Genomic DNA, 24,060 nt, shown 5'->3' on the forward strand with positions numbered 1-24,060 from the left:
AAAAATTTACTATTTAATACAATATGTACAAAACAAAGCAACACATTATCTTCAAATTTCCAAAACAAATACTGGAATGCATTAATTTGGAATATTAGTGATAATCTTTTCTACAGATTGCATATCCTATTGATTTCAATGTCATCAGCAAAATGAATAGGTTACCAATGATAATATTTCATTGATGACAGTACTTTTTCACCATTCTGCATGTTTCTCTACTAAAGCCTAATTAAAACTTTGTTCCTTTTTCTGTTACTTTCTTAAATACTGATTTACAGCTTCTTCTCCAAAAGCAAGTTAAGTGTCACTTTCAGTGCTCACTTCCACCTACTAAGGTGGAAGTGAGCACTGAAAGAGCAAACAGGTATTTAAATGGTTTTTTTATATTATTTTACTCTATAGTATAAACTTTTTGTATTGACAGTGATGACCATCAAGAAACCTTAACTGAAAATTTTACTCTGAATTAAAAAAAAAAAAAAAAAAAAAAATATCTAAGTGTTTCACTTCTTAACTTTAACACAAAAAATAAACTGCATATCTTATCTTATATGTAAGTTTCAGAGTTTTGTATGTTATTAAATCCATAATAATGTTGCAGCCAGAAGAATGTTAAAAAAACAGCTGTCACATTAAACTGGTCCACTGTACATTATACAATCAACAGAGAAAATTGAAATTGTACAATTCCTTACCTCCATGGAATTATAGAAATGTCTGGAAAAGCTGTGCTCTATAAGAAGGGCAGTAAACTGCAGTATTTGTAGTAATAATTCTTTGTGCTAAAATAGAATAAAAAATATATATAAATATTCTAATTCGAATTTCAAATTCTATATATCAAAATGATTAAGTACTAGTAATTCCAAGTGTTAGCTTTTTTATTTTTAAACTCAAACTGCAAAGAGCACAGTAGGCCAATATCCATTATTTTTTATTCAGCCTGGTTCAGCACTATATATATAGAGAGAGAAAGTAGTTTACCTTAGGTATAATAAATGTTAAAGACACCAAGCTATTTTAAACCTGGTTTTACTCAATTTCCCAAGTAAGCAAACAAACAAGTCAAGTTTGCGCCTGCAAGTGTTGCAAGTCTAGCTGACCCTGCATGTAGTGCAAGACTGCAAGGCAAGGATAATGCATTTTATCCTAATCAGCAGCTGTCTTTTTTTTTTTTTTTTTCTTTCCACCTCAACATAAACATTGAATGAGTGCACTACTGGCTGGCATTGAAATAAACATATGGTGGGCCTCAAACTAAATCATTACTTGTGCAAACAAAACTACATTTATTCAAATTAAATGGATATCGAATCCAACATTACTTCAGAGCTGAGTAGAGAAACTACAAGAATTTCGTGCTCTGTGTGTGTGTGTGTGTGTGTGTATATAAACTATAAAAGTTTTGGCAGGTACAAGCATAATTATTCTCTTGTAGAGAAACTCATGTAGTTTCTCTACTCGGCTCTCAAGTAATGTTGGATTCAATATCCACTTAATTTGAATAATCTTACATCACCGAAGTGAAGCCTTCTGGCTCTTTATTTTCAAGAAAACAACATTTTTTACTAACATGAAAAGCAGCTTGGGTATCTACCTGGATACCGAACGAACGAGGATGGGTTGGCAATTTTGGATTTAGCCGACCGAATTATATTCCTATTGGTTAAACCAAAATACAAAATGATGGTACAATATGACAAAATTTCATGACGGCTGGGATGTCACCTGGTTAAACAAGGCCCCCCATTGTTTTTGCCAGGGAACCAGGGCGAACAGCGAAAAGTCAGCTACTGGAACAAATCTGAAAACACACCCGAACTTAACATCACCAGAGTTAAAGATCGGTACTATCAAAATAAGAAGCCTAAATGGCAAAGAAATGGAGTTAGCGGAGAAATTAGATAAGAATAAATCGACATAATAGGGGTGACTGAAACAAATAAGAAAAAAACTGGTGAGATCTTTCTGAGCAATAAATACAAAATATTATATTCAGGAAATGACAATCAAGAAAAAGAAGGAGTAGCCATAGTATTCAACACAAAATACAAGGCTCATCTTCTTGAATGGCAGTCAGTCTCAAGTAGAGTAATGTGAGCAAATATGAGAATGGGGAACTGGACAATGAGACTTATTTGTGCCTATGATCCCACAGAAGGTTCTACTAAGGTAGAAGTGGAGGAATTTTTTGAGGTTCTAGAGAAAGTTACTGACACAATGAAAAAGGAAAAGTTGGTCCTTGTTGGGGATCTAAATAGCAGAGTAGGAAGTGATTGTCAGATATACAAAAATGTTTTGGGAAAATTTGGAGAAAAGAACAAAGCTAATGATAATGGCAAATACTTGTTGGATTTCTGCTCAGGACATGGACTGGTTATTACTAACACCATGTTCCAACATAAAAATGTGCAAATTCACATGGAGAGAAGAGGCAAGGAATAAGAAAAGTCTCATTGACTATGTTATTGTTGATAATGATGTTTTCTCCCTTGTGCAAGACACCAGAGTGTACAGAGGATTTGAAATTGGAAGAGATCACTATTTAGTCTTCAGCAGGATAAAATTGAATTTCATACTGAAAAGAATGAAATGTAAGAAAGTTTTAACATCACCAGAGTTAAAGATCGGTACTATCAAAATAAGAGGACTGAATGGCAAAGAAATGGAGTTAACGGAGGAATTAGATAAGTACAAATCGACATAATAGGTGTGACAAACAAAAAAGACAAAAACTGGCGAGATCTTTCTGAACAATAAATACAAAATGTTATATTCAGGAAATGACAATCAAGGAAAAGAAGGAGTAGCCATAGTATTCAACACTATCTAAAATTTTCCTCTAAATCAGTCACTTTGGACTCCAACATTATCAGATCTTATATTTCTATCGTCCAAGGCACTTTGTACCATATCAATCCACCTATATGTTAGTCTTCATCTGGGTTGTTTTGCTGCCAACCTGGCAGAGAACACTTGTTTTGCTAATCTGTCTTTGCCCATTCTGTTTAAGTGACCATACCTCCTGAGATTAGCTCTGCATACGCATTCCTGGATGCTGACAACGTAAAGTTCTTTCCTCATATATCCTGGTTTTTAATATAATATTGCCATTGATGCCATCCTTTCAAGCCTATAATTTTTCTCAGGACTCTCATATCTGCGGTCTCTAGTCTTTGGTCAAGTGTTTTGCTTCTGACCCAGCTCTCAGATCCAAAAGTTAGAACTGGTTTGAACACTGTTCTCTTCGCAATCATATGCCTGGGGATGGAGTGTCCTAGGTTTCAATTCCCGTCAGAGACATGAGGAGCTGAAGGATCTTCGTCAGCCATAGCCAAGTTAGCTGGGCTTGGGTGTGAACAGCAGGGGTTTTTCATCCTGCAAAGCAGGCAAACCAGCCTTGAAAACTTATCCTGTGAAAGGTTTAGATCCATCAATTCCAGATGCTTCTGGAACTGATGGAATTTATAATAAAATGCTAAAATATGGAGGTAAAGAAAGGACTGCAAGCATGAGAAATGTAATTAATCATATCTTTGAGAAAAGACAGATTTCCCAAGGAATGAAGAATGAATATAATATCAATATTAAAAAGATAAATAACAGATGTAAAACACCATAAATAATCACTCAATATTTACGGTATTTATATAGTTACTACTGGTATGAACTGTGTGGAAACTTACTTTTTCTTTCCCAGCCATATCACATGGTAGACACCATTGGTTTTCTTTTGTTTTTTCACATGCAGATTCCAAAATTGAATCAAACATATCAAGAACATCAATCCAATGGTAAAGTTCACACTGAAAATAGAGAATTTTACACTTATGTGATCAGTATTTCACAAATACACAAAGATCTAAAAATGTTTAAATGCAAAACTTGCAAAAGTTTGCATTTAAACAGTTAAAATAATTGTTTAAATAAGGATAAATAACAAAAAAACAATCAACATCGCACAGCAGCAAGTTAAAATATATGCATGTTAGATCACAGATAATGCAGTCTGTATGCGATATGCATTGGATGAGTAGTACAATTTCTTTGCTGAAATAAAAAAGATTAAATAAATAACTGAAATATCGTTTTTCAACTTCATAAGACTTCATTTTACAGCTCCCAATATTTACTACACATTTTTAGCTGTCTAAAAAGGATATGACAGATTTATGAGAAGACTTGAAAAGGTTTTGTTGTCATTTAATTATTCAAGGATCCTGAGTGCAAAAATGCACGTTTCTTTTTAATCACAAATTCTTCTGATATAATTTTTTTTTTTTTTTGTAGTGAGAAAATGGAGACTACTACTGCATTAAGAATAATTATTTTAATTTCCCAACAACTTTACACTACTTGTATATGGAAATATGAGTTTTGCATTATTTCAACCTTATCACCACTTCTGGGTCTGGCTCCCATTGATGAGGCCTCAAAAGTCAAAACCAGTAGGGTAGCGACCTATAATGCATAATATTATACATATCTGGAAGGATATTGCTTTGCATTATGGGATACTAAGGTGTGAAGTCATTAGCCTCTATATATGAGAGGCCTAGTCCTAAAATTACTTCAGGTGCAAACTTTGTTTGCTTACACTTGGATAAAGGATTAAACCAAGAATATAATTTCTTGGTATCCTTAATTTATAGTATAACCAAGTAAAAACACTTCCATTTTATATTTGTGTTAATGTCACAGATGTTAGTAAAGTGGAGGTGAAAGTGATTGGTTTATTGAGGGAGAATCAATTCTGTTGCAGTGTTGCTGTCACTGTTTGTAGAAGCCTTCATAAATGTAACTGATTAGCTGGAAAAATAAAGTGGGAAAATGCAATAAGAGAAACTCTCAGACATATCTTCCATACATAGAGAAACCAGTTTCCATACCATGACATGGCCTTGACAGTTTCCCCCCCAACATACGTATGAGCTGGAAGAGTATGTGGAAGTAGGGTTATGTGTCAGTTGACCAGGAAGCTTCCTGACAGGCTCAAGCCCGTGCACTAACTGACAGGCAGCTTACAGTGGAATTTCACTGGGTGATGAAGAACATCTACCACCTGGTAAACCTAGATGGGAATCTGTATATTTGAAAATGTGCAAAACAAATTGGCAATGCCTCTAACAAGACCATTTAAGTTGCATGTAAGAGAGAAAATTAGTTTCATTGCATAAAGCAGGCTCCAAGATAAAGGTAATAAATTACAGACCAATAACTATCCTGGCAGCAGTAGTAAAAGTATTACAGAAATTAGACAAAGTCAAAATTCAGTAATGGTGATTATAATAATGAATAAATTCAGTAACTTATTTAGGAATATAATAAGTCCCCCATCTGAAATGCATTACTTTGTGATGGGTATGACATGCGTAATAATTTAAATCACTTTTATAATGGTAACAAAATGACATGTTTAAGGGTCAAAGCTGTATAACTGAGAGGAGACCTCGACATAGTCTTTTAAGAGGGCTTCTGACCTAATGTCCAACCCTCACCTTTTCGTGGTGCACCCCATTAGGTATCTACTTGATCACTGAATGAAAAAGAATGGGTTGGCAATTTGGAATTTAGCTGACCAAATAGTATTCATGTTGGCTGAGGCATCGCCCGGTTAAACAAGACCCCCACCCCCTGATGTTTTCACCAGGGAATCAGGGCAAACAGCAAAGTCAGCTATTGGAACAAATGCTGAAACACACCCCAGCTCAGAGTTCAATATCAGTACTATCAACATAAAACGTCTGAATGGCAAAGAAATGGAGCTAGCTGAGGAATTGGATAAGTACCATACTGACATAACAGGGGTGACTGAAACAAAAAAAGACAAAAACTGGCGAGTTTTTCCTGAGCAATAAATAAAAAATGTTATATTCAGGCAATGACAATCAAGGAAAAGAAAGAATAGCCATAGTACTCAACACTAAAGATGAGACTAATCTTCTTAAATGGCAGGCAATTTCAAGTAAAGTAATATGAGCAAATATCAGAATTAAGAACTGGACAATGAGACATTTGTGCCTATGTTCCCACAGAAGGTTCTACGAAGGTAGGAAGAGGAGAAGAATTTTTTTGAGGCTTTAGAGAAAGCAACTGACACAATGAAAAAGGAAAGTTGGTTCTTGTTGGGAAGAGTAGGAAATGATTGTCAGACATACAAAAATATCTTGGGAAAATTTAGAGAAAAGAGCAAAGCTAATAATAATGGCAAATACCTGTTGAATTTCTGCTCAGGACATGGACTGGTTATTACTAACACAATATTCCAGCATAAAAATGTGCACAAATTCACAGTGAGAAGAGGCAAGGAATAAGAAAAGTCTCACTGACTGCTATTGTTGATAGCGATGTTTTCTCACTGGTGTAAGATACCAGAGTGTACAGAGGATTTGAAATCAGAAGTCATTGCCATTTAGTCTTGAGAAAGATAAAATTAAATTTCATATTGAAAAAAAGAACATGTAAAAAAGTTTTAAAGAGAATAAAAGTTGAGCAGCTCTCAGGATGCAAAATGTAGACTAAAATACACAAACATTATTCAAGAAAAAATGAGTGTGAAAACAGGAACCAAACCTTGAAGATTCAGTGGCAATATGAAAAATAAGAACTCCATGGTGGACAGCGAAAGTTAAAGAGGCAATGAAGGGAAAAGAAGAAAGCATATGAAAAGTTCTTGGCAAATAAGTCAGTTTGTGCTCTTAAGGAATACTGAAACAAATGTAAGAAAGCTGGAAGCTGTAGGAAGAGGAGAAGAATTTTTTTGAGGCTTTAGAGAAAGCAACTGACACAATGAAAAAGGAAAGTTGGTTCTTGTTGGGAAGAGTAGGAAATGATTGTCAGACATACAAAAATATCTTGGGAAAATTTAGAGAAAAGAGCAAAGCTAATAATAATGGCAAATACCTGTTGAATTTCTGCTCAGGACATGGACTGGTTATTACTAACACAATATTCCAGCATAAAAATGTGCACAAATTCACAGTGAGAAGAGGCAAGGAATAAGAAAAGTCTCACTGACTGCTATTGTTGATAGCGATGTTTTCTCACTGGTGTAAGATACCAGAGTGTACAGAGGATTTGAAATCAGAAGTCATTGCCATTTAGTCTTGAGAAAGATAAAATTAAATTTCATATTGAAAAAAAGAACATGTAAAAAAGTTTTAAAGAGAATAAAAGTTGAGCAGCTCTCAGGATGCAAAATGTAGACTAAAATACACAAACATTATTCAAGAAAAAATGAGTGTGAAAACAGGAACCAAACCTTGAAGATTCAGTGGCAATATGAAAAATAAGAACTCCATGGTGGACAGCGAAAGTTAAAGAGGCAATGAAGGGAAAAGAAGAAAGCATATGAAAAGTTCTTGGCAAATAAGTCAGTTTGTGCTCTTAAGGAATACTGAAACAAATGTAAGAAAGCTGGAAGCTGTTGAAAAAGCTCAAAAATAGAGGAAAGAGTGCTGTAAAAGGAATTAGATGATAAAATTTGACATGAAAACTGGAGAAAAAAGGTATCTTGATGGAAGAATTATTTCAAAAATTGCTAAATGAAACAATCAGTGACAGCACAGTGGTAAAAAAACACTCAGGCATATAATCAAATACATATTCATATCTGAAGTAGAAAAAGCCATCAAAAGCCTGAAATGTGGAAAGGCAAGCAGGAGTAGATGATATTCAACCAGAAATTCTCATGTACAGATAAAGGTTTGCAGTGGCTACACTGCATAGTTCTGAAGACCTGGACAGAGAGACAAATTCCAAATGATTGGAGTAGAGCTCTCATAGTATATATAAAAGTACAGGTAATCCTCATATAACGGTACTTATACATTGCGGTCTACAAATTGTAGTAACCCTTGTTCAACTCGGTACTTATACAGAGTTTTGATAAAAATACAATGTCTACACATTGTAATAACCCTTTTTCTTTTCATATATTTTTCGCCATGCAACTTAAAAATCAAATTTTATCTTCGTTAAATTTGTGTCTGCCTGTATCGTGCATGCAGTTATAAGTAGTGAATTTATATTAGGGGAAAATACCCTTCAGTACGCATGTAAGTCAATTGTTTACCATCTAAAGTGTTTATTGTTGAAAATTGTCTTTGTTTTCTGCCAGGAAAGCACATTATAAATCATAAGTGTGTTAATCTCAAGCTGAGCCCTTTATTTTCTGGTGAGTTACATAATTAATATGTAATGCTTTTTTTATGTAAAAAAAAATATTTTTTATAGTAATAGCCACAAACTGCAACAACATTGAAAAGAAAAAATTTATCTTGAAGAAAAATTAAAATCTTGGATCGGTTGAAAAATGGAGAAAAACCAGGAGCTGTTGCAAGGACTTTGAATTTAAATGAATCAAAATTCAAACAAATAAAATGAACAAATCCGAGAAAGTGTTTATTGCTGGGTCAATAGTAAGTGAAAAGCACGTTGCTCATGTACACAATATTCTAATGGAGAAATCTAGAAATAGAGAAAAATAGAGAAATCTCTAATGATTTGGATAGAAGATTGCACTCGAAAGAAAATTCCTTTGGATGGAAATCTTATTAAACAAAAAGCTCCCACAGTTTATAAACATTTATGATGCAGACCAGGTGTTCAATGCAGATGAATCCGAGTAATGTTGGGGGGAAAAAAATGTAAAACGCACCTATATTTCGAAAAATGAAAGTCAGCACCTGGATTCAAAGTTACTAAAAATAGAATTGCTCTACTGTTTTGTAGTAATGCATCATGATAAAACCAATGTTTATTAACCGATCCTCAAATCCTCACACTATGAAAGATTAAAATATGCACTTTATTTTATTTTCCCTAAAACATTAATGCAATGAAGTTTATGTATAATTTGTAAATTTATAATTTTACACTATGTATTTTTTTCATAATTTATATATTTTCATAACTTGCATGGATTACCTGAATTAAATAATTTTTTTTTATTTTTTATTTATTTATTTTTTTTTTTATTAGTTATGGCACTGTTGTTTATATAATTTAAAAAAAAAACGATTTTGGAACATAGCCCCACTTTTTCTATGTGATCTCAGTCTCGCATGACGTGATTTATATAACGCGCCATTTCTATGGAACCTAACATCCGCGTTATACGAGGGTTACCTGTATATATAAAAAGGAAAATAAAACTGAATGTGAGAATTAGAGAGGTTTACTTAGTGTTACTGGTAAAATTTATGTAAGTATACTCGAGATAAGGTTGAGAAGGAAAGCTTGGTGAAGAACAAGCAGGATTCAGGCAAACAGAGGCTGTCAGGATCAGATTTTCACTTTACAACAAATAGCTGACAAATACAAATCGTATTTAAGTTTTGTAGACCTGTAAAAGGCATATGGCATGGTGGAGAGAGAGAAAAGCTATTCAAAATGCTACAGTTATATGGTGCCAATGGACATTATATCAAGCAATACAAGTCTTAATTGGAGTTGTAAGTCAGCAGTCAGAATTAAGGGAAGTACAAGAAAGATGGTTTGATATTAAATCTGGTGTCAGACAAGACTGTACATTATTCCCTCTGATATTCATTATCTATATGGATCACATTATGAAGGAAAATAGTACTAAACCTGATATCAATATTGGAGATATTAATCTCAGTTGTTTACTTCATGCAGATGTTATACTTTTAAATAAATTCAGTACAAGTCTGCAAGATTCCCTGACTAAATTGAATAATTGCTGTAATAAATTTGTTATGAAAATCAGCAGTAACAAGACAAAAATTTTCCTCATTTTGATTGGATTGACTGTTATAGAGGTCACATTTAGAAAGCTTGCAAAAATAACTTTTGTTATTGTAAATAGAATACTGAAAGCCTATGCATAAAGCCCAAAGGGAATTAGCTTGCTCACTTACATAAACAAAAAATGTCTAAAATGGTAAAGCCAAAGGCAATGCCATGCCATCAGAATGTTATTTGATGTTAGAGCTTTGATCGTAGTGTAAGAGAGCTCTTTTGTTTAAGAGCTCAGTCTAAGGTGACCTTCAAGGTCAGTGGAGAAATGGCCTGAATCAAATATAGTTCCACAGTCCAGTAAAACGGATTAAAGATGTATTAAAAGGGAAAAAAGAGAAGACGGCAGAAATGTTAGATCAAGAGAGTAACGAGGAGATATTTGGGGGTTTCAATCCTTAACCCAAGGTTCCCTGGAAGATGGAATATATAAGGCAAGAATCTTCAATGGACAAGATCGACATTTTGGCCAGAACATACGAAAGTCTGGAGGAGGAAAAAGAGGAGAAGGAGATTGATCTGCCACAATGTCCAAGATCAAAAATGATGGTCAACAGGAGCGATTAGCCACGGAGGAACCAAGCCAAGCCGGACCAAATGCCTGCCACTTTGATGAGTCTGCATATGCTCCGTCCGCTAGACCCTTTGCCCAAGCTTCAGGATGCAGGGAGATCGCATTCCAAATACCGTCAAGAGATCTGACTGATGTGCTGGCGCTCCGAGAGCCTCTAAGGAAAGAAAATCCAAAAACCCAAAATGGAAAAGAATTTGAAGTCTGAAACGAACTGATAAGTACGCTAAAGAGAGGAAGTAGTAATGCGAGTTAATTGTTACATGTTATTTTGTATGTGATGTAAGAGAACTATTTTAGATAGACAATTAAGTTTAGTGATAAGATATATGTCCGAGAGTAATTTGATGCAAATTTGTGGTTGGAATTTTTATGTGTGTAGACCAGGGCATAGCTATTTCCTAAGAAGTGATTGGGCCAAAAGTTTAATTGGTAATTATAAGAAATCCTAAAGTTCCATGTTTCTAATTGTAGAATTGCATAGAAGTTATGTTCAGTGATAATTAGTTTAAACAAGGAATCATAATTGCAGTTACAGTGATTCTTGTAAGTTCATTGCATATTCGCGGGAAATTGCCATAAAAGTTTGTCATAATATATTTAGCGTTAACTTGTCATTAACATGCATCACCACCTCTACAGGTCAGAGCAACGAAAGAAGCTGCAGGCTTCCACGCAATGGGGGCAACTTTAGGACCCCGGTCGAGTCCGCTTCCTCTACTGATCAGAGCAACCAAAGAACCATATTCTGGAAACTAAGGTTAGAAAGAGCAATTTTCCTATTTTGTATGTATTGTATATTCAAACTTAGTGTTTAATAAACATGCTTGTTCTTTATATCCAAGGAGTGCTGCCTGATCTTAATATGCAATGCACGCTTTCCAATAAACTCGATCCTGTGAGCAGGGAATTAAATGATAGATAATGTAATTTAATTAAGAGAGGATTAGTATTAGCTAAAGACCTACTGGAAGTACTACTATTTCTTATACCAAGTCGGGATCCCTAGTGGCACAGTCTTTAAACAAAAATAAATTTCTAGTGCTCTCGGGTATAAGAATATAGTCACGGAAAGTAGAGTAAGAGACGACAGGAAGAATAAGCATTTAATACAGTATAAGGAGGGAAAATAGATATGCAGAAAAAGATAGCTAAAGAATTATTTTAAATAGAGTGCAGCAGGAAATAATATTGTAATAGCGCAGACAGAAAATATTACAATGGAGTAGTAACAACCAGAAACATTTATAATAGTACAATATAGTAAAAGAGCCTCCATTTATAAGGGACATGAACAGATGGCATCAATGGCAATGTTATATTAAAAATGAGGATATTAAGAAAGAACTTGACATTGTTAGCATCCAGGGATGTGTTAGCAGAGCTAACACATCTCAGGCGATAATGGTCACTTAAACAGAATGTGAAAGGGAAGGATTAGCAAAACAGATGTTTGATCCCAGGATGGCAGGAAAAAGATCTGGATATAGGTGGATTGATACATTAAAAATGTGTCCTAGACTACAGAAATATAAGATCTGATACTGTTGGAGTCTTGACACGGTATAGATTGATTTGGAGGAAAATTGTTGATAGGAAGTTAGTAGTAATGTAAGTTCTTCATGTAGTACTATCATAATATCCTGTACACCCCTTGAGGGTACATGTCAGGAATTTGAGGATGATGATGACCAAATGAGATGTATAAAAGGAAATGGCTATACAAAACTGATAAGATTATGCAAAGCAATCTCTGGCGGAGACTGTATGAAACTCAAAATTTTTTTTACACAATGTAAAGCAAATGGGAATGGATATGAAGTTGAGAATATAAGAATACCACTAGCCATCTGCAACAGGTGGCCAGGTGTGCAGAAGGGATATTTCTTAGGTCACTTAATTAATTTGTATACATCAATGATAACTGTTGGAAAAAGCAGCCCTGTAGTCTCCTGCTCCAAAAACAATTACAGGATTTTGCTGATGATCTGAATATGAATGTAACATTCACTAATTTAGAAAGAAATCCCTGCCTTTGTTTAGTCACTCTTCTGGATGTACTCTGAATAGAATACTTGGCTAGTTAGCCTAAAGAACCCACCTCCCACACAAACGGCATTCCCACCACTATCATAAAAAAAAATAATAAAAAAAAAGCATGTATTATAAAAACCCTGAGACAGAGGATATAACATTTCCAGCAAAGTACAAAGTAAAGCAAAGGCATCCAGAATACAAAATGAGAATAATAATAATAATAAAAATAAAAAAAAACTAGCATTCAAATAAGTATCAGAAACGTTTAAAAAAAAATTAACGTAACAAGGCACAATCTATCAACAAAAGTATTAAAAAATCCTGACATAACATGAAACAAGGAATGATCCTTCATCTTTCAAAATCCTTGTGCAAACATGATCTTAAACAGTACTAAATATTCTACAATTACAAAATCATCATAATATAGCATAAATCATGCACATAACAGACACCTAATGGAGGAGTGCAATATGACATCTTATGACAATGCTTCTTTCAAACTCCTTCATATATACCATAAACCCTCCCCTGACCCACTTCTCCCATAAACCCTTCCTCAAAAAAATAATTTCTATTTTTCAGGCCCCTTTTTATCTCTTCCTCCCCTCCAAAAAAGCGCTTGGTCCACCTTTATATATAAAAAACTGGGTTAATTCTTCCACATTGTCTCAACCCCCTCCCCCAATTTTTCCAAAAAACTCTCCTTTTAATAGCAGAAGTATGCACATTGCAGAAAGACAACCAACACCATCCAAAAAAGGTATGTGCAAATTTCTTCCTTTATTATTCTGCATATATTTGTCTCTATAATACATCTGTAATGCCCTAAGAATTCTTGAGTCAAGAGCCAATGACATTAAAAAAGGGCATCCCTAAATGAAAGCAGGCAAAATAGCCATAAAAAATAAAAAAAAGATGATAGCTTCAGCCATTCACTCAATGGGAAATATTCCTGTCAATCTTTGATAAATTCCTAATGTATTATTTTCTTATTATTATATTATACAAATTTTTCTGATATTATTATTATATAATTATCTCCATGGAGTCAGAAGACATCATGAGAGATCCATTATTCACACAATGCCTATCATACCTCTCCTTACACTCATTCACTGATGTAGCACCAATAACCACCACTGGCAACCCATTCCACCCACTCACTACCCTCCAATCAAGAAATCTAGGTCTTAACATCTCTGCTAACCATACTCTTATACAACTTCCACTGCTGACCCCCCCCCCCTTGTTCTTTCTCTTCTTGCCATGTACTGAAAAATATCTTCAGCGTCAATCCTATAAAATCCTTCAATAATGTACATAATTTATCATGTCCAGGGGCGCATCAGCAATGTGTGCGATGCACACAGGCGCCAAGAAGGAGGAAATACTTTTAAAAAAATGTTTTTTTAAAGTGATTTTTTTATTGGGCAGGGAATAGGGGTGCCAACTAAAGTTTTGCACACAGGTGCCGGACATTACTGGGTATAAGGGTGCCAACTCAAGTTTTGCACACAGGTGCAAAACACTACTGGTATGCCCCTGATCATGTCTCCTCTTTTTTGGCCATAAGCTAATTTTTTAGCTTACAGATCATCTATTCTCATAGGGAGTATTCCACAGACCTGCCAGATTCGTTGTCACTTGCCTCTGGATCCTCTCTACAACTTCATCCCCACAAAATCCAGGAGTTCAGATATGTGCGCCAGTAGTCCAGATAGGGACTTATTAAATAAGTCCCTATATAAGGGAACTTAATATATAGGGCCTTATATAGGGGAACAATGACTTCTCTAGCCCTGCTTGTGTACACTTTGCCACACTCCAAGCAATCCACTACACCAACATCCGTGGCCTCAACTCTAACAGCATCCACTACCATCTGCAGTCCAAACTCAACCTACCCTTTTTAACCGAAACTCAAATCTCCCCCCCCCTAAAAAAAAAAAAAAAAAAAAAACACTATTCATCTCAACCTTCTTAACTATACACTATTAACTCCTTTCAACCCAAAGGTAGCATCTGAGCATATATCCGCTCTGACATTGACATACCCTGCCAGAGAGCAGCCAACTTAGAATTGCCCAACTTCGACCTTATTTGGCTGAAGATATCCCTCCCCCACTCAGTCAAATTCATCTGCTGTCTCTATCGCTCCCTTAATACTACCAATCACTCTAAACTCTTCCATTTCCTCTCCTTAAAAGTTGATTTTCTGCAGTCCCACTCTCCCAACAGGGAAATCATCTTCCTGGGTGACTTCAACGTCCATAACACCAATTGGCTTTCCTCTTCCAGTTATACAGATCCTGCAGGCAGAGATGCTGAAACATTTGCAGTCACGAATGACCTCGCACAAATTGTTCAAAAACCAACCAGAATACCAGATAACCCAAACCACTCCCCAAATACTCTAGATCTCTTCTTTACTAATGATCCCTCCAAATATGCAGTGAATGTAGTGACTGATGTGGCAATTCTGACCACAACTTAGCTCCCATCTCCTCCCCCCATGTAACAACACCTACACAGTCACCCCTACACAAGAGTAGATTGGCATTATAACAGTGCCAAATGGGACAGTCTCCGAGACTACTATGCTTCATTCCCATGGTTAAACTTGTTTCCGGCCTTCCAGTCCAAACATATGCACTGAACGCATCACCAAAGTGATGCTCACTGGCATGAAAACATATTCCCCCACACTACTCGAATTAAACCCTGGTTTTCTAAAAAAATATGCCAAGGCTGTACAAACGAAAAATCAGGCATACCACAACTGGCTCAAATCAAGAACCCCCATCCTCATTCAATGCCTATACTGAAGCCTGAAACAAATGCAAGAAAATTATCAATACCTCCAAAACAGAATATGAACGGGCCAAAAACAGGAAGCTTGCAGCCTGTCCAAATGGCAACCGTGCTTTTTGGTCTCTTGCCAAGGCAACTGGCCTTAACTTTTGCCCTACACTATTCCCACCTCTCTCATACCCAGATGGCTTAACAGCAACATTACCCATAGAAAAAGCTAATCTCCTGGCATCACACTGTCTCCAATGCACACATAACAGACAATGGCAAAAACCCCTTGGTCATTCCAACTGCCCAACATACAATGCCCCTGTATCCTTTTGCCAAAAAGACATCACAAACCTGTTGTCAATATTTGACACAAAGAAGTCTCCTGGCCCTAACAGCATTCCCCCAATTATCCTGAAGGTCTCCGCATCAGAACTGACTCCTATACTATGTCACCCACCTGTACACTCTCTTACTCCACCGGTGTATATATATATATATACATATCCCAAAACATGGACACTGGCCTATATTCAACCCATTCCTAAAAAGGGTGACAAATCACTACCATCTAACTACTGCCCTCTCTCACTCACTTCAGTCCTATCTCAAGTAATGGAGAAAATCATTAATTCTCAACTCCTAATCTACCTTGAAGGTACCGGCTATTAAGCGACCACTAGTATGGATTCCGTCAAAGCCGTTCGAGTGGAGGTCTACTCTCATACATCACCCATCACTGGACAAACACCATGGAGAAATTCAGTGAATCCCAAGTAGTTGCCCTGGATATCTCCAAAGCCTTTGACCGAGTCTGGCACAAAGGCTTACTAAGCAAACTCTCATCATTTGGACTGCCTCATGATTTCTGCAGATGGATTGCTAGCTTCCTGTCTGAATGCACACTATGTGTGATGGTAGACTGTTCCCTATCCTCTCACCATCTAACAAATGCTGGGATTCCACAGGGCTCGGTTCTCTCACCGACCCTCTTCCTTCTATATATCAATGACATGCTTCAGTTGACCTCAACCCCAATACAGTTTTGCAGATGACAGCACATTACATTACTCCCTTTCATTTGACAAAGCCTACTCTACACAACTCACAGAACATCAACCACCACTGCCCTTAATTCTGACCTCCAAGCCATCCGCACAATGGGGCTCAGATAACCTCGTCAACTTCAATGCTAGTAAAACCCAGATCTGTCTTATTTCTTACAAAAAAAAATAACCATTTTCCTCTAGCATTGTTTTCGATAACACTCAAATTCTCAGACAAGATGAAATTTCTCTTCTTGGAATTACCTTGACATCAAGCCTCTCCTAGCATAAACACATCACAACCACTGCATCCTCAGCTTCCAAAAAACTAGGCTTCCTCTTTTGCTCTAGACGCTACTTCACCTCTAAACAGCTGCTAACACTATACAAGTCACAAATCTGCCCAGCTCTCGAATACTGCTCTCACATCTGGAGTGGGGGGCTCCAAAAAGCTCGACTCAATACAGAAGAGAGCAATTAGACTAACAAATGACCCATCCCTCACCAACCCACTCCCCTCACTTTCACATAGATGCCTGGTCTCTGCAATCTGTATATTCCATAAATATTTTCATGGGAAATGTTCATCTGAAACAGCATCAATAATTCCCCACCCTGTACTAAGCCCATTGGAACACGTACAGCTGCTGCCCAACATCCTTTCACAGTACACCTAGAAACCCACCGAACAAATTTCTTTTCCTTCTCATTCATCCCTGCTATTGCAGTATTATGGAACAGTCTTCCCCCAGACATATTTCCCAAGAAATACAACATACAGGCATTCAAATCTAATGTAAACAAGTTTCTCCTTTCGAAACCCACCACCCATATACAGTACTAACATACTACAGGTTGACTAATCAACCTCCTGTATATGGGTCCAAAAAAAAAAAATCTGATGTTTGTGTTTTCTGTTCTTTTCATTACCTTTGCAATATGATCTCTAAACTTCAATTCCTTTTCACAATCACACTGAAGTCCTTGGCCTCAGTTTCCTGCACTTCAGTGCCATAAGTATAATACATAGCTTCTGATCTCTTCCCACTGCATCACCTAACACTTGGCCACATGAAACTCTGCTATTTGCATTTGTCCATACTACATGTCTAAGTCTTCCTGTGGGATCTTTGCATCATCTTCATTTACCATTTGCTCTTCCCAGTTTAGCAAGATCAGCAACATTCTGTATTCTCCCAGTTTCTCCAATACCTTAAACACCACTCACATGAGAAACGATAATTTACTACTTCTGTCTTGGAGCCTCTTTATGCAACTGGACTTTTTTTTTTTTTTTGCCTTTTTCCACTCCAACGAAACTTTCCCAGTACAGAGGCTTAAATTAAACAGCTTGGTCAGAGGAGCTGAAAATTCCCTTGCACATTCTCATATTACATGTGTTTGAATTAACATTGCAATACTTCAAGCATCTCCATTTCTTCAACTTCTATTCTCTTATCGGTCAATGTCACATCACATCTAACATTGCAATATCATCATCAAAACCCTTGTACAATGCCTCAATCAGTAATTCATTCAATTATATGGTTTAGTTTTGTTACCTACCCGCCATCAGCACTTTTTATAGTCATTCCTTCTTTTACTTGCCACATAGCAAAAGAACTCTTAGGATTTCTTTTGGCCTCATTAACTAGCTTTCTCATAATTAGCTTTAGCTTCCTTACCATACCAGTCATCCTTTCTGAATGTGCCTGTGATGGGCATGCTAATCACCTTTTTTTTTTCTTTACCTTTCACAAATAATCCCTCCACAACTGTTTCTTAGTGTGCAACTCCTGCTTAAATGAATCTATTCAACTATTTAACTCCTACCATATTTATCCTTCTGACTCTAGACTACAAATTCACATCCCTTGGCTCTGTTGAAAGCAGACTTCTGAGCTTGTCAAAATCATCTACTTTGTAATTCCACAAATATCCCTTCTTGACAGAAAATTCTGCCTGTCTGGCAATCACCCTGATTAAAACTACATGATCACTTTCTCCAAGCACAGCTAGATTAGTTAGTGTTAAGTTCTCTGATGTAATAATCAGACCCAGCACTCTAAAGCCTCGTGTGCCTTCCATTACATATTACCATCTCTTGGCAGTTATATAAATTTGATTTCCTTCAAATCGGTATATATCTTAATACACCTTAATGAGAGAGAGAGAGAGAGAGAGTGTGTGTGTGTGTGTGTGTGTGTGTGTGTGTGTATAAAGAAAATATCACTTATATGACTATAGTTGGATGTTAAATTAGAACTAATTTATTTTTTAAAGGCACTAGTTTCATCTTTCTAGAAGACTTCATTAGGTGCATGAAAGAAAAAGATATACACCTTAACCTATTTTTACGTGATAGATACGTTCCTAAAAATTACATTACATGTAAATAGAATTCACATAAAAAGAACTACTGACTCCATAGAAAAAGTGAAGATTGGTTCCAAACCTGAAATATAAGCAAAATAATGAAAAAAACAAACATTAAATTCATTAGGATCATAAGATTTTTATTTACATTTCATGGAGAACACACATACATATGATGAATTTTAATAACTTAAAAAAAAAAACATTTCAATTAAGATGAAAAGCCAAACGGCTATTTTTTACTGGCGAGGTTGATAAGTTAAGGGGATAAAAATCCCTCATTGTTTTTCAGCCTGTAAGCGAAACTAAGATCGAAAACTACGATCTGAACGTTTCATGCCGACAAACTGTCGGCAGATCCAAGCGTAAGTGACCACTTGGTAGTGCCACACCAAGGCAACTCAATGCAAAGGTGGAGCAAGCTCCCTCACTATTCTTGATATTTTCTCATAATGTAAAAACACAGCTCCTAGGGGATGTAGTACTGCTTTACATTATGAGGAGAGGTCACTACCCAGACTGGTTTCAACCTTTTTTGAGGTCTCATCAGTGAGTAGCTAGACCTAGAATAGAATATCACAATTTAAGTGAAAAGAACTTGCATACTTTCGCTATACCAATGCCAGAAAGGTGTGTCACTATATTCTGTTATAACATATAACTAAGATGAGAAGCCAAACGGCTATTTTTTTTCTGGCGAGGTTGATAAGTTAAGGGGATAAAAATCCCTTATTCTTTTTCAGCCAGTAAGCGAAACTAAGATCGAAAACTACGATCTGAACATTTCATGCCAACGAACTGTCGGCGGATCCAAGCGTAAGTGACCACAATAGCCGTTTGGCTTTTCATCTTAGTTATATGTTATAACAGAATATAGTGACACACCTTTCTGGCATTCGTATAGTGAAAGTATGCAAGTTCTTTTCACTTAAACTGTGATATTCTATTCTAGGTCTAGCTACTCACTGATGAGACCTCAAAAAAGGTTGAAACTGGTCTGGGTAGTGACACCTCATAATGTAAAGCAGTACTACATCTCCTAGGAGCTGTGTTTTTACATTATGAGAAAATATCAAGAATAGTGAGGGTTCTTGCTCCACCTTTGCAACGAGTTGCCTTGGTGTGGCACTACCAAGTGGTCACTTACGCTTGGATCCGCCGACAGTTCGTCGGCATGAAACGTTCAGATCGTAGTTTTTGATCTTAGTTTCGTTTACTGGCTGAAAAACAATAAGGGATTTTTATCCCCTTAATTCATTTCAGTTGTTTGCTAAGGATTCTATAAAAAAAAATTGTTATTCGCTATCAGTTTCTGACAATAACCGCAAAAGCTTTTGCGAGACTGTAATAATGGTATTATCAACTTCCGCCTCAACTTGTGGAATTCTTATGTCTTGAACAAAAGTACCACTGGTTGTTTCAGTAGTTTTAGGCATGAACTCAGTTATTAATCACTGTGTTGTTGCTTTAGATAAGTCGTGATATAATTCTCTGTATGAAGAAATTAACAACTTGAGCTCACGTGAAAACTTCCCAGCAAGTTCTTCATTTGGATCATGTCAGGCAAAATAATTGCCTAAATTACTGGCCAGTTTAATACCTTTAATTATATCAGCAGTAAAAGTAGGATTATCTTGATCATTAACTTCTTCGCTTTCAGGAGTCTCAGAAACAATCTCCACTATTTAATCTTCGCTAAGAGGTTTATCAATTAACAATTCTTCGATATCTGCCAACGTAAGATCATCGAATCCCTCTCCCCAATTTCACATGCCAAACTTATTATATTAGGGAATTCTGCAGTATAATTGAAGGGAACAGAAGCATTCTCTTTAACACATGCAGGCCAAATACCTTTCCAGCATGCATTCATAGTTTCTGGTCTCAATTCAGATAACGATAATCTAACCTGATCAATACAATCCATAATTGAAAATTTTTTCCACACATCCATAACTGACAGTGTTTCATCATCATTTAGCTTGTTAAAACGTACTGAAATGTTCGTCTGATATGTTTTAAAAGTCACAATTATAGCCTGATCTTTGTAGCAATGATGTGGTATTGGGCACCAGAAAAAAAAAATTGCACATTTGGGTGTTCAATGGCAGGATGACTGGGTGCATTATCAAGAATCAAAAGCACTTTAAATTCTAGACCCTTGTCATTCAAATAGAGTCTAACTTCTGGCACAAAATGTTGTGGAACCACCCAGTGAAAATATCAATGGTCACCCAAGCTTTTTTTTGTTGGCCATCCAATGAACTGGCAATTTTTGAAAATCTACGCCTTTCATTGGCTGTGGTCTTAATGATCGATTTATGAGCAGTTCTTTTAACATCCGAATTCCTAAAGCATTCGAACAAAATAGGAGTATTATGCAATCCTTTGCTGCTTTGAACCCACCAACGGTTTTTTGAATTTTTGATATTCTATGACATTTTTTTCCAGAAAAGGGCGGTTTCTTCCACATTCCAAACTTGTTCACGAGTGTAACCTCCATTTCAATTATTTTAGCAAGTTTTTGTGGAAATGCTTCTGCTATTTCATTAGCAGAAACCACTTCACCTTTAATTTTTATATTACGAAGAGCATGTCTTTTAATAAACTTAGCCAGCCAACCATTGCTTGCATGAAATTCATAATTCTTCCTCAATAGAAATTACCACAAGTGCAAAATTACCTACAGTTGTCTCACCTTCCCTAGTTTGAAGATGATCTAAAATTTGAATTTTTATATCCAAGGAAACGGCTTTCCTTTTTTTTTTTTTTTTTTAATCAGCAACATCATGTGAGGGCTGGGTTAAAATCTTCGGTTAATGAAATGAAAGTTTGAAAATTGCATATGGCTTATCGTTTATTATTTCTTGGCAAAATTATTAATTTTATAATGCAATTTTTATTTTGATTTCACTTAAAAAATGCAAATGCAAAAAATGTGGTAACTGTGTTGTCTACTTAAACAGAAAATTCAAACTGCTAAGAACTGATTTTTTTTTTTTTTTTTTATGTGCAGTCAGTTATGTAAAAATTCGGGGAATTCCCAATAAATGAAATTCGTAAGAATTTAGAATTTCCTTAATTGAAACAAGAATGCAATTCTACAAAATTCTCAGAATTTTCTTGAATTACGGATGTTTTCCTAACTTTAGGTTGGTCACATAAAAGTGAATAAAAATCACATTAAAAAAATAATTTTTGATATCCCAATTCGCGTAAAAAAATTCACATAAAAAGAGGTTTAGATGTACAAAAAACAAAACATTACTTTGGTATATCACTAAAGTTCTAAATAATTAACAGATTGCTCACATTAGAGTAGATTCGCAGACTAGCTACACTGTTCTTGTGTACAAGGATGTGGTCTCGAGACCGGCATAGCTGAAGAGCAAAGAAATAACAATCAGAAAGGTTGTGGCTGAGGTTGACAATCAAGTCAAACAGGATTTTGTGCAATTTCTATTGATTCTAAGATTTTATTTCAATTTCGTCATAGCATATACAATATATGCCTACACCATACATAATATGTAAAATTTTATAGCAAGAGATTGGCCAGAGATTTTAGGGGTGTAGTTGAAGGTTTTTGATTTTCCCATTCACTTCACGATAATTTGTATTCATCCTACTGTCTTGCGGGTGTTGTCAATAGAAACCTTGAGTAATCATATGTGAAAAATTCTAATTAATCTAAGAGGTATTCAGGAAAATGATAAGTTACCAGTTACATCCATCATACCAGAATCTGAAAAAATCTGCTGTTCAAAACAACTGCACTATGGTCATTAAAATGAACTTACATTTTTTAAATTTATGGAAAATTAATTGTAAAATGGCAAGTGTTTATTGATTTCTTCCTTTTTTCATGTTCATTTTAAAGAATGATTTGTGAGGGCTCCACAAAAAAACCACTTGCTTTAGAGCTCCACTTTAGCAAGAAGTTTGGGAAACCCTGATGCTACTAGGCTACTGCAAAGCAATTTTATTGCACTAAGCTACCATAAAGCAATCATGTTGCTGCTTCATTTCCAATGCATGAATAGTTATACCTGTAAATAAATATGAATAATTTCCTTTTCACATTACCTTTTCATTTTTGATATCTAGTATTAGTAATATTTAACATATCTACAGTGTTTTATATCATATAAGAAAATATCGATATTGGTATTGACAGATATGTGAACTCAATTTTATTTTCATCTTTTAAAACTTATCAAATTCCTGCCATGTACCTCAAGGGGTGTACAGGATATGACAGTACTACATGAAAAAATTACATCATTACTAACTTCCTATCTACAATTTTCCTCCAAATCAGTCTGTTACTTGTCAAGACTCCAATATTATCAGATCTTATATTTCTATCGTCTAAGGCACTTTGTACCGTATCAATCCACCTATATCTTGGTCTTCCTCTGGGTCGTTTTTTTGCCAACCTGGCAGAGAACACTTGTTTTGCTAATCTCTCCTCTCCCATTCTATTTAAGTGACCACACCACCTGAGATTAGCTCTGCTAACGCATTCCTGGATGCTGACAATGTCAAGTTCTTTCCTAATATCCTCATTTTTAATATGATATTGCCATTGATGCCATATGTTCACGCCTCTAATCTTTCTCAGGACTCTCATATCTGCGGTCTCTAATCTTTCTCAGGACTCTCATATCTGCGGACTCCAGTCTTTGGTCAAGTGTTTTACTTCTGACCCAGCTCTCAGATCCATAAGTTAAAACTGGTTTGAACACTGTCTTGTATACAGCTAATTTAGTGTTCCGACTAATTTCTCTCTTATTTCATATGAATTTATTCAATTGACCTCCCACCATACCAGCTTTGCTGATTCTGTTGTCTATTTCTATATTTAATTTACCATCTTCAGTAAAAATCGTGCCTAAGTAGTTGACATTTTCAAAGATTCTGCCTATTTTCATTGTCTTTGTCTTTTTATTGCTGACCTTCATACCATATCTATTACAACAGCTATTCAATTTAGTCAGAGAATCTTGCAGACTTGTAGCGGATTTATTTAGAAGTATAACATCATCCGCATAAAGCAAAGAACTGACATTAACATCTCCAATTTTGATATCAGGTTTAATACCACATTCCTTCATAATGTGATCCATATAGATAAAGAATAATAGAGGGGATAATGTACATCCTTGTCTCACACCAGATTTAACATTAAACCATCTTCCTGTACTTCAATTCTGATGACTTAAAACTCAAAGGTTAAGTATTGCTTGATATAATGCCCCATTGACACCATATAACTGCAGCGTATTGAATAGCTTCTCTCTTGGCACCTTGTCATATGCCTTTTCCAAATCGACAAAACTTAAAAACAGATCTTTGTTATATTCCCATGCTTTCTCGACTTTTTATCATAAAGTGAAGATCTGATCCTGACAGCCTCTATTTGGCCTGAATCTAGCTTGTTCTTCACCAAGCTTTTCTTCC

The 24,060-nt window shown here is 35.7% G+C and overlaps 1 protein-coding gene across 1 annotated transcript in view; it reads right to left on the bottom strand.

Moving 5' to 3' along the window:
* Positions 1–24,060, bottom strand: part of HUWE1 (HECT, UBA and WWE domain containing E3 ubiquitin protein ligase 1) — a 1,068,888-nt gene that overhangs the window by 1,003,721 nt on the left and 41,107 nt on the right. The window contains exons 4-5 of the mRNA XM_090396304.1: positions 3,690–3,809; positions 699–785 (exon numbers count right to left, since the gene is read on the bottom strand). Coding sequence (XP_090252430.1) covers positions 699–785; positions 3,690–3,809 — 207 coding nt within the window. The remainder of the gene's footprint in view (positions 1–698; positions 786–3,689; positions 3,810–24,060) is intronic.

This window comes from Typopeltis vanoorti, chromosome 1 (genome assembly GCF_054136105.1).
Source record: "Typopeltis vanoorti isolate ZY-2024b chromosome 1, IOZ_Tvanoo_1.0, whole genome shotgun sequence".
In the NCBI taxonomy this organism is placed as follows: domain Eukaryota; kingdom Metazoa; phylum Arthropoda; class Arachnida; order Uropygi; family Thelyphonidae; genus Typopeltis; species Typopeltis vanoorti.